General features: G+C 42.0%; 1 protein-coding gene across 1 annotated transcript in view; it reads right to left on the bottom strand.

The window, feature by feature from the left end:
* The window catches only part of LOC126351067 (uncharacterized), a 556,744-nt gene that overhangs the window by 41,999 nt on the left and 496,758 nt on the right, over positions 1 to 17,987 (bottom strand). The window contains exon 6 of the mRNA XM_050002572.1: positions 7,704 to 7,923. Coding sequence (XP_049858529.1) covers positions 7,704 to 7,923 — 220 coding nt within the window. The remainder of the gene's footprint in view (positions 1 to 7,703; positions 7,924 to 17,987) is intronic.

The following is a 17,987-nucleotide window of genomic DNA, read 5'->3' on the forward strand; positions in this document are numbered from 1 at the left end:
TACATCGTATCAATACTAGGAATAAAAACAATCTACATAATGACCTAAAATAACTTTCCTTTGTCCAAAAAGGGATTGAATATTCAGGAACACACATTTTCAGTTAATTGCTAGCAACCATTAGAAACTTGGTTTCAGATAAAGCACTGTTTAAACAGAGTTTGAAAACCTTTTTGATAGGAAACTCCTTCTACTCTATATACGAATATCTTAACACATACTGTTAAGATAACTTAAATAAAAATGTCTGTTAGATTACAGTTTTGACAACACTTGGTTACAATAGTCAAGATTATGTATTTTTTGTCTGATAAATTTATTAATAGTGCATCTGATGCTTCATTCTGACAGCGTGGTAATTCTGTAAATATTAGCTGTTTCCAGTTCACCGCATTCTTTTCACCTATTTCGACAATCTCCTGATCAGGGTAGTAAGTATTATATTCAAATGTTTTATTTTTTATATTATACTTTCTGACATGTTCCACACCCAAGAGAATCATCTAATTTTTGGGTCTTTGGAACGAAACCTGAATTTCATCTAATCTAAACTAGTGGATTTAACGGATGTGTCTCAGATTGCACTATTTGTGAGAGGTGTTGACGCTGAGTTCAGGTGCTGGAGGAACTTCCTAATTTTGCGCCAGTGCACGATACATCTATGCAATACGACACAATATCTTGCTAATGAAACATTATTCACAAATACGGATCATAAAATTACGCACAATAGCGTAAGTTTATTCGCTTTTCTTCACAACATATTTGTTACAAGATAACTATTCTTACTTTTTCATTCGATGGCATTTTTATGTAACACAAGATTGGTCTTTAAGGCTGCTTTCGTTGACAGCAACACACGGAGCTCCTACAGATACTATGAACATGTTGTTTTTGTCATTAGTACTCATTGTATTGTTGTACTACAATAATCACGACATTGCGACGAATACGAACGTGGCCACAGGTAGCCTCGCGGGCAACACAAGCGCCCTGCTATGCTGTCCTGATTGATAACCGCTCAAGTTTTTCTTTACTTTACCCCACGAGAGGTTTCGGCTTTGAAATTAAAGCCGTTTTCTAGTAGATTCTTAAATATATAGAAAAATAAAAATATAGCTTATATTGTGCTGCGGTGAAGCAAAAGTCAAATAATTACGAAAGCAGAAAACCTCTTAAGGAAAAAAGGGTACGTCATATTTTGATACACTGAAATATTGGCAACCTTCAGCATTAGAACGAATAATATTGTAACATTTTCCAAATATTAAACTGTATGCTTTACCAATGGAAATGCGCCCCATTATTGGTAACTTCATGTAAAGGCAATTTCGTAGTCGCGTTCAGAAGTTAGCAAACACTGTATTTTTTTAAGCTGTTCACATTGCGTCCATCCCTGCAGTCCATTGTTTTCTAACTTCTGCCCGCTCACACTTTTTCTCTTGACCCGGACGCACCGTTCTGAATTAACATCTCATTAAATATAAACAACTACTGTTAGCTTTTAGCTGGTAAAACATTCAATTTTAACGACGAATCATCAACATAACATTTATTTTAATGCTAAAGCATGCTATGACTTTTATTTTGTCAAAAAGTTCATCTTTTTTCCAGCATTACTGTGCACATCACTTTATTATCCATCCGACCTCTACTTTCGTAATCAATTGCCTTCGCTTCACCACAGCACAATATTAACTATATTCTTCTTTTTCTGTATTTATGCACAAGTGTAATCTTAGTGGTTTCTCAAATCGAAAGCCATACATTCCTGTAATGTAAAGTATTTAAATATTCATTAGATCATTTTGCACAATGCAGACAACCTTGTAGGTAAGACGATCACAGGTATACATGATTATCTTGGGTATTTATAAACCACTTCAGCTTGGGTTAGTCGTTCATTTTTAGATCACTGCCGCTTTCGTGATTTTAAAAGCCACATATTCAGACAAACATCTGTATAAACAATGAAAGTAGAAGCTATAGCTACCCTGAGACATCCACTGATACGTTAATTTTCTACAATTTATTTAGAAATTTTTAAAAATAAAAATAAAATGTTCACAATTTTTACATAAGAATATTAAAATATTTGCACTCGCCTAACTAAAGCATCAGATCTAACAAGCTCCGTACTTTGTACCCAACACTTGTTGTCTCTTAGAACAAAACACAATTATAAGGCGGTATGTCGTGGAATAAAACAGACGGATTTCAGTCCAATCTCGTGGATATGTCCTAAAAAATTGTACCATAGTGAGGCTTTGGTAGAGTGAAAACAAATGAAAAACTATTAACACCTAATTTGCGGCTGTCATGAAAAACCAAGAAGTAATTGCAATAAAATGGAGGGATGTTCAACTTGGACCAAACCCGTCACTGTGGTATAATTTTCTTAGGACCCATCCACCATATTGGAGTGGAATCCGTCTGTTTTATCGAATGACATACCACCTTTTACCATTATTTTGTTCTGACGGACAAAGAATGTTGCGTACAAATTTCCGAGCTTTTTACTTCTAATGTTTTAGTTTGTGAATACAAGTACACTACTTTTTCATATTAGCTCCATTGTGCTGCCACCTGCTGTCAGTTTCTCCATATCAGCGACCTAAGTAGCCATTAGACAACGAGAGACAGAATGTGGAGCTTCGCGGAACTCGGACTTCGAACGTGGTACGGTGATTGCTCCCCCCCCCCCCCCCCCCCCCCCCATGAACCATGGACCTTGCCGCTGGTGCAAGTAGGTGCAACCACAACGGAGGGGTATCTGTTGAGAGGCCAGACAAACGTGTGGTTCCTGAAGAGGGGCAGCAGCCTTTTCAGTAGTTGCAGGGGCAACAGTCTGGATGATTGACTGATCCGGCCTTGTAACAGTAACCAAAACAGTCTTGCTGTGCTGGTACTGCGAACGGCTGAAAGCAAGGGGAAACTACAGCCGTAATTTTTCCCGAGGGCATGCAGCTTTACTGTATGATTAAATGATGATGGCATCCTCCTGGGTAAAATATTCCGGAGGTAAAATAGTCCCCCATTCGGATCTCCGGGCGGGGACTACTCAGGAGGATGTCGTTATCAGGAGAAAGAAAACTGGCGTTCTACGGGTCGGAGCGTGGAATGTCAAATCCCTTAATCGGGCAGGTAGGTTAGAAAATTTAAAAAGGGAAATGGATAGGTTAAAGTTAGATATAGTGGGAATTAGTGAAGTGACTACAGGGTTATAAACACAAAATCAAATAGGGGTAATGCAGGAGTAGGTTTAATAATGAATAGGAAAATAGGAATGCGGGTAAGCTACTACAAACAACATAGTGAACGCATTATTGTGGCCAAGATAGATACGAAGCCCACACCTACTACAGTAGTACAAGTTTATATGCCAACTAGCTCTGCAGATGACGAAGAAATTGAAGAGATGTATGATCAAATAAAAGAAATTATTCAGATAGTGAAGGGTGACGAAAATTTAATAGTCATGGGTGACTGGAATTCGGTAGTAGGAAAAGGGAGAGAAGGAAACGTAGTAGGTGAATATGGACTGGGGCAAAGAAATGAAAGAGGAACCCGCCTGGTAGAATTTTGCACAGAGCACCACTTAATCATAGCTAACACTTGGTTCAAGAATCATAAAAGAAGGCTGTATACATGTAAGAAGCCTGGAGCTACTGACAGGTTTCAGATAGATTAAATAATGGTACAACAGAGATTTAGGAACCAGGTTTTAAATTGTAAGAGATTTCCAGGGGCAGATGTGGACTCTGACCACAATCTGTTGGTTATGACCTGTAGATTAAAACTGAAGAAACTGCAAAAAGTTGGGAATTTAAGGAGATGGGACCTGGATAAACTAAAAGAACCAGAGGTTGTACGGAGTTTCAAGGAGAGCATAAGGGAACAATTGACAGGAATGGGGGAAAGAAATACAATAGAAGAAGAATGGGTAGCTTTGAGGGATGAAGTAGTGAAGGCAGCAGAGGATCAAGTAGGTAAAAAGACGAGGGCTAGTAGAAATCCTTGGGTAACAGAAAAAATATTGAATTTAATTGATGAAAGGAGAAAATATAAAATGCAGTAAATGAAGCAGGCAAAATGGAGTACAAACGTCTCAAAAATGACATCGACAGGAAGTGCAAAATGGCTAAGCAGGGATGGCTACAGGACAAATGTAAGGATGTAGAGGCTTATCTCACTAGGGGTTAGATAGATACTGCCTACAGGAAAATTAAAGAGACCTTTGGAGAAAAGAGGACCACTTGCATGAATATTAAGAGCTCAGATGGAAACCCAGTACTAACCAAAGAAGGGAAAGCAGAAAGGTGGAAGGAGTATATAGAGGGTCTATACAAGGGCGATGTACTTGAGGACAATATTATGGAAATGGAAGAGAATGGAGATGAAGATGAAATGGGAGATACGATACTGCGTGAAGATTTTGACAGAGCACTGATAGACCTGAGTCGAAAGAAGGCCCCCGGAGTAGACAACATTCCATTGGAACTACTGACGGCCTTGGGAGAGCCAGTCCTGACAAAACTCTACCATCTGGTGAGCAAGATGTATGAGACTGGCGAAATACCCTCAGACTTCAAGGAGAATATAATAATTCCAATCCCAAAGAAAGCAGGTGTTGACAGATGTGAAAATTACCGAACTATCAGTTTAGTAAGTCACAGCTGCAAAATACTAACGCGAGTTCTTTACAGACTGAATGGAAAAACTAGTAGAAGCCGACCTCAGGGAAGATCAGTTTGGATTCCGTAGAAATGTTGGACCACGTGAGGCAATACTGACCGTACGACTTATCTTAGAAGCTAGATTAAGGAAGGGCAAACCTTCGTTTCTAGCATTTGTAGACTTAGAGAAAGCTTTTGACAATGTTGACTGGAATACTATCTTTCAAATTCTGAAGGTGGCAGGGGTAAAATACAGGGAGCGAAAGGCTATTTCAAATTTGTACAGAAAGCAGATGGCAGTTATAAGAGTCGAGGGACATGAAAGGGAAGCAGTGGTGGGGAAGGGAGTGAGACAGGGTTGTAGTCTATCCCCGATGTTATTCAATCTGTATATTGAGCAAGCTGTGAAGGAAACAAAAGAAAATTTCGGAGTAGGTATTAAAGTCCATGGAGAAGAAATAAAACTTTGAGGTTCGCCGATGACATCGTAATTCTGTCAGAGACAGCAAAGGACTTGGAAGAGCAGTTGGACGGAATGGATACTGTCTTGAAAGGAGGATATAAGATGACCAACAACAAAAGCAAAACGAGGATAATGGAATGTAGTCGAATTAAGTCGGGTGATGCTGAGGGAATTAGATTAGGAAGTGAGACACTTAAAGTAGTAAAGGAGTTTTGCTATTTGGGGAGCAAAATAACTGTTGATGGTCGAAGTAGAGAAGATATAAAATGTAGACTGGCAATGGCAAGAGAAGCGTTTGTGAGGAAGAGAAGTTTGTTAACATCGAGTATAGATTTAAATGTCAGGAAGTCGTTTCTGAAAGTATTTGTATGGAGTGTAGCCATGTATGGAAGTGAAACATGGACCATAAATAGTTTGGACAAGAAGAGAATAGAAGCTTTCGAAATGTGGTGCTACAGAATATTGCTGAAGATTAGATGGGTAGATCACATAACTAATGAGGAAGTATTGAATCGGATTGGGGAGAAGAGAAGTTTGTGGCACAACTTGACCAGAAGAAGGGATCGGTTAATAGGACATGTTCTGAGGCATCAAGGGATCACCAATTTAGTATTGGAGGGCAGCGTGGAGGGTAAAAATCGTAGAGGGAGACCAAGAGATGACTACACTAAGCAGATTCAGAAGGCTGTAGGTCGCAGTAGGTACTGGGAGATGAAGAAACTTGCACAGGACAGAGTAGCATGGAGAGCTGCATCAAACCAGTTTCAGGACTGAAGACCACAAGAACCACAACAACAAGGTGATTGGGTGTCACTTGTGTCATACGTCTGTACGCAAGATTTCCGCACTCCTAAACATTCCTTGCTTCTGTGTTTCCGATGTGGTAGTGAAGTGGAAACGTGAAGGGACACGTACAGGACGAAAGTGTACAGGCAGACCTCGTCTGTTGATTGACAGAGACCGCCGAAAGATGAAGAGGGCCGTAATGTGTAATATGCAGACATGTAACCAGACCCTCACACAGGAATTCCAAACTGCATCAGGGTGCACCGCAAGTACTATAAAAGTTAGGCGGGATGAAGAGAACTTGGATTTCATGGTCGAGGGGCTGCTGATAAGCCGCACATCACGCCGGTAAATACCAAACGACACCACACTTGGTGTAAGGAGCCTAAACATTGGACGATTGAACAGTGGAAAAACGTTGTGTGGCTGTCCGATGGCAGGGTAGGGGTATGGCGAATGCCCGGTGAACGTCATCTGCCAGCGTGTATAGTGGCAACAATAAAATTCGGAGGCGGTGGTGTTATGGTGTGGTCATGTTTTTCATGGAGGGGTCTTGCACCCCTTTTTGTTTTGCGTGGCACTATCACAGACAAGCCTTCACTGGTGTTTTAAACAAGTTCTTGCTTCCCACTGTTGAAGAGCAATTCGGCGATGGCGATTGCATCTTTCAACACGATCGAGCACCTGTTCATAATGCAAGGGGATGTGACGGAGTGGTTACACAGAAATAACATGCCTGTAAAGGACTGGCCTGCACAGAGTCCTGACCTGAATCCTGTAGAATACCTGTGGGATTTTTGGAATACCGACTTCGTGGGTTACGGTTCAATCCCGCGTCCGGCCATCCTGATTTAGGTTTTCCGTGATTTCCCTAAATCACTCCAGGCAAATGGCGTGTTGGTTCCTTTGAAAGGGAACGGCCGAGTTCCTTCCCCGTCCTTCCTTAGTCCGATGAGAACGATGACCTCGCTGTTTGGTCTCTTCCCCCAAACAATCCAATCCAATCCGACTTCGTGCCAGGCCTCACCGATCAACATCGATACCTCTCTTCAGTGCAGCACTCCGTGAAGAATGGGCTGCCATTCCGCAAGAAACCTTCCAACACGTGTTTGAACGTAGCCCTGCGAGAGTTGAATCTGTCATCAAGGATAGGGTTGGGTCACCAGCATTACCGATGGAGATCGCCACGAACTTGAAAGTCATTTGCAGTTAGGTGTCCGGATACCTTTGATCACATAGTATATTTTAATATACTCGTTTGAAAGGTTTAATTATTTTTTTATTTTTTAAGTAATCAAAAATTACTTTATAAAATTAACAGATTAGTGGCTGTCTCAAGCTTGTTATTCCTTCTCCATTTATTGTTATATAGATGTTAACTTGAAGATGTGGCCTTTACTACCGTGAAACCGGTAGTGATCGAAAAATAAATAACTAATTGCAGCTGAAGGGGTTTATTAACACCCTATTATGCACGTTGCTTGCTTACACATACGTTGTCAGTTTCAGATTCAATTAGAAAATGGCTTTCATACTGCAGCCGGTAGCAGTCGTGGAGTGAGATAAAGTGTTTTTTAGTAACTGGAGCTGTTATTCGTCAGTTCAGCTTGCAGTTGAGAAGCAGCAGCAACCTTCTCTAAACATAAAGAAACTAGTAATTATATACTGTGTTGCTTTCAACGGAGGTGTCTACAGGTTATAAAACTCCATCGCCAGGTTTGAGGTGCCAGCGTTCAGAATGCCTGCAGCGTTACTTCGTGGCAGCTGGGGCGCGTTACCTGCACGTCCAGCTCGAAGCCGGGCAGGTAGCTGAGCGGCACGGGGTGGAAGGGGTTGTCGTAGGGCGAGGTGTGGAATTCGAGAAGCATGTTGGGCCCGCTGCTGACGATGTCGGGCACCGCGTCGCCGCCGCACAGCCGCACCAGCACCGGGTCCGTCGTCGACGAGCCGTCGTAGACCGTCAGATAGTCCTGCACCACGTTACACTGGTCCCACACCCTGCAACACACAGCCGTCTGTGAAACACTGGGGTCCAAGTGGCACTTCACAGCAACCGTCCCAAGATTCAGTAGGCACGCTATTATTCATAGGATCTGCTGTGCCGTAGACTTGAAGTATCATCAGTATTCATTAAGAGGAACTGAGTAATACTGAGACACCTTCTTGTACTTTAGATGTGGGCTGTCTATTTCGCCAAAAGAAGGCTATTTCTTTTGTGCCATTTGTGTTTAATTTCTTATTTATGAAGCATCTTCATTGGCCCGTAACAGATGTTTCTTTCATGTATACAATAATTGTGTTAAGTAATGTGCGAGTCTGCGGTTGAGCACTTAGCATACACCTGAGATGCTAATAAGGTCTGAACCCAGTGACCTATACAGTGAACAGACTGCTCTTCATATTATCAAATGAAGACATTAAGAAAAAAGCCACACAATAGAAAGTAATAAACATCTGAATTTGAATACGTGTGGCCCACTCTAACATGAAAAACGGGTACCGTAGCTCGCACAGATATAATAATAGAAAAGGATTTCATCGTTCTACGAAATGAAACTATATGTCACAATAAATTGTCCTTTCTATTCAAAAATAAAATAATTGAATTCCAGCAGACCAAACAATTAATAATAATAAGATACACAAAGGTTGGAATACGCTGTAAAAGAAAAATGATAAACTTCGGCACAGGATTGTATAATTACATAATTATTCAATACATTAGTGAAAAAAAGCTAGAAAGTGTATGTAAATACCAGTCCCCTTGCCTAGGCATATGTTAAGTTCAACTTCAGACTGTTTAATTAATTAAGAACATGACTCTAATTTGCTACAAATAAATTCCTGGTCCCCTCATGACGATTCGTCCTAAATGTGGCTGATTCTTACCACTGCTCTAAAACTGACGTGCAGAGGAGGGCTTCAGTAATAGCTGAAAGGCATAAGTGCAGCCCCGCCATCTACAAACGGCACTGGCAGGGAGTCCTCCCTCTTTGCAGATCTAAGATGAAGTCTTGATTATCTAGTGTTCAAAGGCGAAGTGTTGCTTCTCTACAGATCTCTGATCGTTCACCGCCTCTCTGTCATCCTAAGACGATCTTTCCCGTCTATTATCCCACTCAAAAATTCTTTGTGGTTCTGCAAGCACTGGATTCTTTTCACCCTGTTGCTGTTTATCTTACAAGTTCTGACCAACGCAAAGTTTACAACAATAACATGAATTTCCAATTTCCTCAAGAATCTGCTCCGATTAATCAGTACTCCAATTAAGAGGAGCGCAGGAAACAGAGCTTCTCTCCCACCTTGAGAGTGGTTTCCAGTTTCTGCCAAAGACAAGGGCTGCATTTACACACTCACGGTCTTCCTTTCTGCTGAAAAATAATTTTGCTGAACGGACCCACGTCTGTGTTAGAAAGTGTAAACAAACACTCCGGCGGATCTACTTTGAGCCTAGCAGATTCTTCTCAGCCTCAGTGCGTCGTGTTTCCGCCCTCTTGCAGACTCGTAACATTTTCGAGAGCATTATTTCCTCACTTCCCACAGTTGCGGTTTACGGCCCAGTGGAAGTCGCCATCAGCGTTCTGCGAGATTTTTACCTGCATGTGGGACAACTGCCATTCGTCCAGAATACCTGTCCTAGGATTTTTAGGTAGAGACATTTTTACTATTTGCTAGCCATTGGACACTTGTGCCCCTCACGTTCCCACGCTTCCAGAGAAACTTTACGTATATCTTTCACCAAAGAGAAATGTAGTTAGGAAGTACTTTTTAGTTTCGCAATCATTGATGTTTGTTTCATTAACTTTCACATTGTCACGCGTCGTCAGTAATTTCAACTTAATTTGGGTAGGCAAATTTGGACATGGAGCAGCTATGAAAAAACTGTCCCGTAACAAATGGTTTTTGATATGTTACTACAATAAAGTATTTCTCTCGTTGTTCTCCTATTGTATGGTAAGAAACAAGTTTCCAGTACGCAAGTTTCGTTTAGGTTACATTACTACTTCATCTTGTGATATTATTATCCATATTGGTCATCCCCGAGTTCTACTTCGTTGGTATGCGTACACCAGATGTCCGAATTTCGGCGTTACCGGACACATTTTGATTGACACTTCACTTTCACGGTGTGATGGTTGTGTGTGTTTACTTAATATAAATTTTGCCATCTGTCACCGTGTGTTAAAATATTTTTAATTAGTTTACCTGTTCCGATTCATCTGGATCATTTTCAGACCCAAAACAATGCAAAACTGAGTTTGTACCATCTAATATTTTACAATAGGTAGAAAAGAAAAGAATTGTACATAAAGGCAGAATTTACTTAGATGGCTGCATCTGCAACCCATCTTGTCCACTCAGAAGCACGTATCACAGTACTGTGTTTCGCACCTGCGGTGTCTGAAATAGTTATATGTTCAAGGTAGGGGAGAGGTGAGGGGAAATGGCGTGGGAATGATTGGGTTCAAAATGGTTCAAATGACTCTGAGCACTATGGGACTTATCATCTGAGGTCATCAATCCTCTAGAACTTAGAACTACTTAAACCTAACTAACGTAATAACATCACACACATCCATGCCCGAGGCTGGATTCGAACCTGTGACCGCAGCGGCCGAGCGGTTCTAGGCCCTTCAATCGGGACATATGATCTGTAAACTGCTTAAAACAGTGAAATTATAAAAAGGTGTGATGGGGAGATGGTGATTCGGAGTTGAAGATAAGGGTGTGGACCGGGGGGGGGGGGGGGGGGGGGCGATAGTGTTAGGGATGCTATGAGCTATGAGTTTAACAAGTGAGGGTCTTAAAACTGCAAAAAATCAGTTCTGTTATTCTGTTAAAAATGTTAAAATACCAGAATGGAGGCCGAAAACTGTAGAAGGAGGACAAAATTAAGATTATAAAACTGGAAATAAAGTAGCGAACCTAAAAAGTATAAATGTAAAATTTCTATAAAATTCATACCATTTAATAACATTTGGTGCTTGGTGCAGTTCTAGTCCCTATACATTATTCTAATTCTATAATGTTACGATATTTATATCTTTCACTATTAATACATCCATTGTTATTGCCCCATACTTTTAATACGTTAACGCCAAATTTTTATGCCTCTTTTTATTACAGCGTAACACTGGAAACGCGGTAGAAATCTGAGCAAATTTCGTACATAATGGACTTACTATCTAGGAATAACTGTGGGAATAAGACACCTAAACACGGCTAAGCTGCACGTTATTATGTTCTTGTAGCGCAGTATAACACAAATTCTCTCATTCATTATTACGCAAAATCGGGTGCTGATGACCGCCCAGTTGAATGTTCCACAAAACAAACATCATCTTCGTCATTATACAAAATAAATAATCGCCGATAGAACTAAAACAAATGCAAAATTTCTGACAACTGACTACAGGCTATATTTCTGACATGGCTAAAACTGTGCACATACTTTTCAGACATGCTTACCGACACAAAAATTTAAAAATCGCGCGAATCGAACTAATACCGCACGCTTTAAGTACGCTGTTTAGGGTTTCTTCTTGAGCGCTCTGTATGAAAATCACTGGCTGTGCTGTGTGCAGTCAGTGGCTTGTTGGCATTGTTGTAATACTCGCCATTGTAGTGTTGGGAAGCTGGATGTTAACAGCGCGTAACGTTGGGCAGTTGGAGGTGAGCCGCCAGCAGTGGTGGATGTGGAAAGAGAGATGGCGGAGTTTCGAAATTTGTAAGACTGGATGTCATGAACTGCTATATATATTATGACTTTTGATGAGATTAAGGTAAATACATTGTTTGTTCTCTATTAAAATCTTTCATTTGCTAACTATCCCTATCAGTAGTTAGTGCCTTCCGTAGTTTGAATCTTTTATTTAGCTAGCAGTAGTGGCGCTCGCTGTATTGCAGTAGTTCGAGTAACCAAGATTTTTGTGAGGTAAGCGATTTGTGAAACGTATAGGTTAATGTTAGTCAGGGCCATTTTTTTTTGGATTTTTGAAAGTCAGATAGCGTTGCGCTAAAAATATTGTGTGTCAGTTTAAGCACAGTCTTGTATAATTCTTCTAAGGGGACGTTTCAACGCGGAAAAATAAAATTAGCGTTACGTTTTAAGCATATCTTCTGTGAGGCTCCAGTCCCCGAGTGATAAACATCTGTAGAGCGGCAAGTTAAGAGTTCATCTTTTCCTGTGTTTTCCTCACAGCATATTTCTTAAACTTCGAACTCGTTTTTCTGTTTGAGAGGCGTGAGCTCCCATTTTGAAATGATAAATTCAGGCAGTCTGTAACACAGGTTTAATTTCTTCTGAGCGGCCAGCTATATACCTCACTGAGACATCAGATCCCATTAGCGACATAAGAGGAGGGTAGTGTACTTCTTCAGTTAGCCTTGCTAGGCTGAGTCGGAGGTGTGCATGCTGTGTGCGGACGCAGGACGAGCTTGCCGCAGTTCGCGACAGCTGAGTGCGCTTTTGGCTACTGTCAATCACCTTCAGGCTGCTGCCTCAGAGTGTTGCGGTGGCGGAGAATCTGGCGCATCTCACGGGACACCTCAGGTGTTGTTTGTTCCGCCCACGGACTCTGCTGCCGAGGCAGCGCGTAGTGTATCCGCAACGATGGATACGCCCTCACAGCAGAGTGAGTGGCGAGAGGTAACTCTCCAGTGTGGAGAGTGGCTCTGTGGCCTCGCCCATTCGCCCTGTAAATGGATATGTGGTCGCTCCCTCAGCAGGGTCGAAACAGACACACGAAGGGGAGGTGTTTGATAATTAACGGGAGCTCCAACGTTAGGCGCGTTAAGAAGTCCCTTAGGTAGATAGAGTTCAGGGCTGGAAAGAAAGCCAACGTGCACTCTGTATGTCTGCCGGAGAACCTCATCCGAGATGTCGATGCGGCCTTGCCGAATGCTTATCGAGCGTGCAGGGTACAGTCGCCTGCAAGTTGTCCCTCACGTGGGCGACCACGACGCCTGTCGCATGGATTCAAAGACCATCCTCGGCTGCTGGCTTCGAGCGTGGGGCGCAAGCTGAGCTCGTAATTTCCAGCATTGTTCCCAGAGTTGATGGGGTCCTTTGGTCTGGAGCCGAGTGGAAGGTCTCAAACAAAGGATTCGGCTACTCTGTGACGATCTTAGCTCCAAATTTCTAGATCTTCGTTATCGGTTTGGGACTTGTAGGACTGCCACTTGATATGTCGGGGTGCACTATACAATGGAAGGAGATAGTCGGGTAGCAGTGTACTAGTGGAGTGCACATGAGGGTATTTTAGACTAGGTGGCAGTTCGAGGTGCTCTTATGAACACTCGCCAGTCGATACGCAGCAAGGGAGTCAAATCGCGTTCAGAGTAAAGACACTTCGACTGTCAAAATTTTGTAAATAAATTGTTGAAGTATTCGTAGCAAAGTTCTCGAATGTACTGCCGTCGACGCAAGTTCAACCATTCAAATTATTCTCGAGGCCGAGAGCTGGCTGAGACCCGAATTAGAGTGCTCTAAGATATTTAGTTAATCGTAGAACGTATATCACAAAGACAGACTAGAGGGCATAGAAAGGGGAGCGTTCATTGCAATTGACAGAAATATTTACTCGAGGTCGAAGTACAGTGTGATAGAAAAGTTATCTGGTCGAGTATAACAGGTCTAGGTAAAACCAAATTGGATGTTTTAACGGCCACCCGATTCCCCTGTTACAGCTCTAGAGTCATTCGAAAAATGTCTACGGTCAGTATCACGTGTATATCCACACGATGTAATAGTAGTTGGAGGCGACTTTAACCTATCGACTATAGAGGGTGAACAGTATTTAAGCCGAGAAACTCTGGGAGCTTGTAGGGGACATCAAAACAAATATTTTTTCCCTAATGTCACTTTTTCCTATGAGGATTATTTAAACCGGTGGAGGCCGTACTACGCTCTTCATTTGTTAGAGGCCGTATTACGTTCTTCAGTTGTTAGAGGGGTATTATGCTCTTCAGTTGTAGGCGACTACTGTCCACCAGTGTAATAGTGCATTGTCTCTGTTTACTAACTGAGCGACACATCTGGAGCGAGTACGCTGATATGGTTGGTGCGTACTACGTAGCGCACCACTACGGACGAGCTGCACAGCCGGTTTATCAACGATATCCTAATCGCCGTATCCCGCACCATACGACCTTTGATGCTATGTACCAACGTCTGCGTGAGACCGGGTCATTTAGCAGATTACCTGGACACGGACGCCGTAGCACGGTAAGAACGCTCTAATTTGAGGAAGCTGTCTTGCAGCATGTGGAACGGGATCCTTCAATCAGCACTCGTGCAATTGCACGTAACATGGGGACGAATCAGCTGAATGTAAGAACAGTCCTTTGAGAGCAATTGTGACTCTTGCAGTTTTTACCCGTGTCAGACAATACATGATCCGACGGTGTAACCTTTGTTTACGTGTCAATGGAGGCATTTTTGAAAATCAACTGAAACTGAAATTGTGTTGTGTTAATGTGTTGTCTCTTGGTCATAAAAAACGGAAAAGTGTTTGTTGGTTTAATTAATTCGCCGCCAGAGAAATCTTTCTCTACCGGTTTAAATACTCCTCATAGGAAAAAATGACATTAGGGAAAATATTTGTTTTGATGTCCCCTACAACCTCCCAAAGTTTGTCGGTTTAAATACTTTTCATCCTGTAGACTGGTATGTATATGGCTTTATTGATGGAGATACAGACAGAACAGCCGTACGAAGTACTTATAAAAAGTGTTCTGAAAACAGTCTTGAGCAGCTGGGTCTGCTGCCCACAAGCAACAGAAATATATTGGACCTTATAGCTACCATATTCCGGACCTTATCGACAACGTCATTATAGAAACGGGGATTAGCGATCACGATGTCATTTTAGCAACTATGGTCCGAAAGTTAATAAATCTATTAAGGGGGCTAGGTGGTTGGTTATGCTACAAATAGCAGATAAGCGGCTGTTAGCATCTCAGTTACACGCTGAATGGACATCATTTAGTTCCAGTAGGATGGACGCAGAGGAATTATGGGCAAAGCTTAAGTAGACTCTAAACAGTGATCTGGAGAGTTATGTGCCTAGTAAGTGGATTAAGGACAGGAAAGACCCACCATGGTTTAATAACGAGATTCGTAAAATGCTGAAGAAGCAGACACTCTTGCACTCTCAGTTCAAACAGAAGTCCCAAATGTTGATAAGAAAAGTCTAGTAGAGATTGTGCGTCCGTGAAGAGAACTACGCCCGCAGCATGCAACAACTACCCCCCCCCCCCCCCCCATCGTACCTCACCAAAAGATCTTGCAGGGAGCCTGATAAAATTCTGGTCCTAAGTAAAATTGCTAAGGGGGTCTAAGGCTTCCATCCAGTCAGTTGTTGACCACTCTGATGCGGCAGCTGAAGATAGCAAAACGAAATTCGCGGTTAAGAAATCATCCACGCAGGAGAATCGTACAAACATACTGTCGGTTGACCATCGCACAGAAAGAATTGAAAATAAATAAATCACCATGACCGAACATAATCCCTATTCGTTTTTTTAAAGAGTATTCTACAGCAGTTGCCCCTTACCTAGCTTACATTTATCACGAATCTCTTCCCCAGGGCAAAGTCCCGAGCGGATAGAGAAAAGCACAGGTGACTCCAATATATAAGATAGGCAAACGAAGAGACCCTAAAGACTACAGACCAATATCCCTAACATAGGTTTGTTGCAGAATCTTTGAGCACATTGTCAGCTCGAATATGATAAGTTTTCTTGAGACCGAGAATCTTCTGTACATGAATCAGCATGATTTCAGAATGCTTCGCTCGTACGAAGCTCAGCTTCTCGTTCTAGCACGTTTTATACTGGGAACTATGGAGGAGGGGAGCAGGCAGATTTCATGTTTCCAAATTTCCGGAAAGCGTTTCACACTGTGCCTCAGTGCAGGCTGTTAAAGAAGGTACGAGCATGTGGAATAGTCCACAGATACGTCATTGGCCCGACGACTTCTGCCTTCTGTTCTTGAGTACTGCTCGAGTGTTTAGGATCCATAATAGGTCAGATTAAAGGAAGACATCGAAGCAGTTCAGAGCCGGGCTGCTAGGTTTGTTTTTCGTAGGTCCGAACAACACGCAAGTGTTATGAGCATGCTTCAGGAACTAAAATAGAAATCTCTGGAGGGAAGGTGATATTATTCTCGAGGAACACTACTGAGAAAACTTAGAGACCCGGGATTTAAAGCTGACTACAGAACGATTCTAAAACCTACAACATATACGGCGGTTAAGGACCACAAAGATACGATGCGATAAATTAGGGCTCATGTGAAGGTATATAGACAGTCGTTTTTCAAAAATGTTCAAATGTGTGTGAAATCTTATAAGACTTAACTGCTAAGGTCATCAGTCCCTAAGCTTACACACTGCTTAACCTAAATTATCCTACGGACAAACACAGACACACATGCCCGAAGGAGGACTCGAACCTCCGCCGGGACCAGCCGCACAGTCCATGACTGCAGCGCCCTAGACCGCTCGGCAAATCCCGCATGGCAGTTGTTTTTCCCTCGCTGTATTTGAGAGTGGGACAGGAAAGGAAATGACTAACAGTGGTACGGGAACTCTCCACGGCGGAGTATCTACGTAGATGAAGATGTAGATGTTGGTACCCCATGCACGTAAAATGTACAGATAGTAAATACTCCGGTTTGTCGATATTTCAGTTATTCAGTCCTGTTCTACAGTACACATTAATAGCGAAACTGAAAGAGATTACAATTGGGGGATATTTTATGGAGGTAGCGAATAAAGAAAAGAAGTATAATTTGCTTGAAGCTATCAGCTAATAAGGGTAGAAGTCAGTATTTTCTTATTATCTACCTTTACAGTTTCTTCCTTTGCTATATTCCATATGAATAATGTCATCACAGTGCATTTATTTTATTGTTTCACTGGTTTTCGAGGCAGATATCAGAGATAATATTTGTGATGTATTGTATGATGGGACTGTATGATGGAAAGAGGGAAATGGGGGTGAGGAGACGGAGAGAAAACATTATAAACCTGTTGTTTGCAAGTCACAAAGACTAATTAAAATTTAGACTTAATGTTTCCTCAGGATGATTAAAGATGCCAGAAACGACGTTAGTGTTTGGATTCACAGTTGTCGTAAAAATTCTTATTGAAGAAATATCCCGTCAAATGAGCTGGATTATATGAAGAAAGATTCGATATCTCCAGCGCCTCCTCAAACGGCTTAATTAAAACTTCGAATTTATTTTGAATTCTCTTTGACAATCAGTTATCTGCTATGGAGACAATCGAAAGCCCGAGGCGGTTTAATAATGAGTCCCACCTCCAGCCCTTTTTATTTCTTTATTACGCAAAGTGAAATACAGTATAGAAAATAGTTATACTAAGGAAGGAAGAGTCTGATGTCCGGTCGACAGCGTAGTCATTAGAGACGGAGCAGAGACTCGCATTAGGAAAGGACGGGGACGGAAATCGGCCATGCCCTTTTCAAACGAATCATCCCCGAATTTGCCTGAGTTGATTTAGGGAAATCACGGAGGACCTAAATCCGGATGGCTGGACGGGGATTTGAACCTCCGTCCTCCCGAATGTGAATCTAATGTGTTAACCACTACGGTAACTAGCAAGACTGCGACGTTGAAACTGGCTGCATAAGAAGATGAGACAGACAGCCACACGGAGATTCACGTCATGTTTGGTGAAACGTTAACGCCCAGAGGTTAAGGTACAGCTCCCACTTTTAAAAGACATCTTCTCCACAGACAATAAGGTGACAACATCAACTGCATAAATTGGGCAACAGTGCCGTTGGGCTGATTCACACCTGCTATATCTGGGGATGGACTGCAGAGAGCAACTGAAGCTCATACACTACCAGCAAAGCTGGTTCTAAATGTTACTCAGTGATGAGATTTTTTTGCCAAGAGACCACCTGAAGTATCGCACAGACAGCATACCACGTCTCTGAATCAATGAGTGGCAGCCAGGGGTAACCAAATAACGGTAACACTGTTAAATGTTTTGCTTTTTCATGTTAATTGATGCTTCCGTCTCTTCTTG

The sequence above is a fragment of the Schistocerca gregaria genome, chromosome 1 (genome assembly GCF_023897955.1).
Source record: "Schistocerca gregaria isolate iqSchGreg1 chromosome 1, iqSchGreg1.2, whole genome shotgun sequence".
Classification (NCBI taxonomy): Eukaryota; Metazoa; Arthropoda; class Insecta; order Orthoptera; family Acrididae; genus Schistocerca; species Schistocerca gregaria.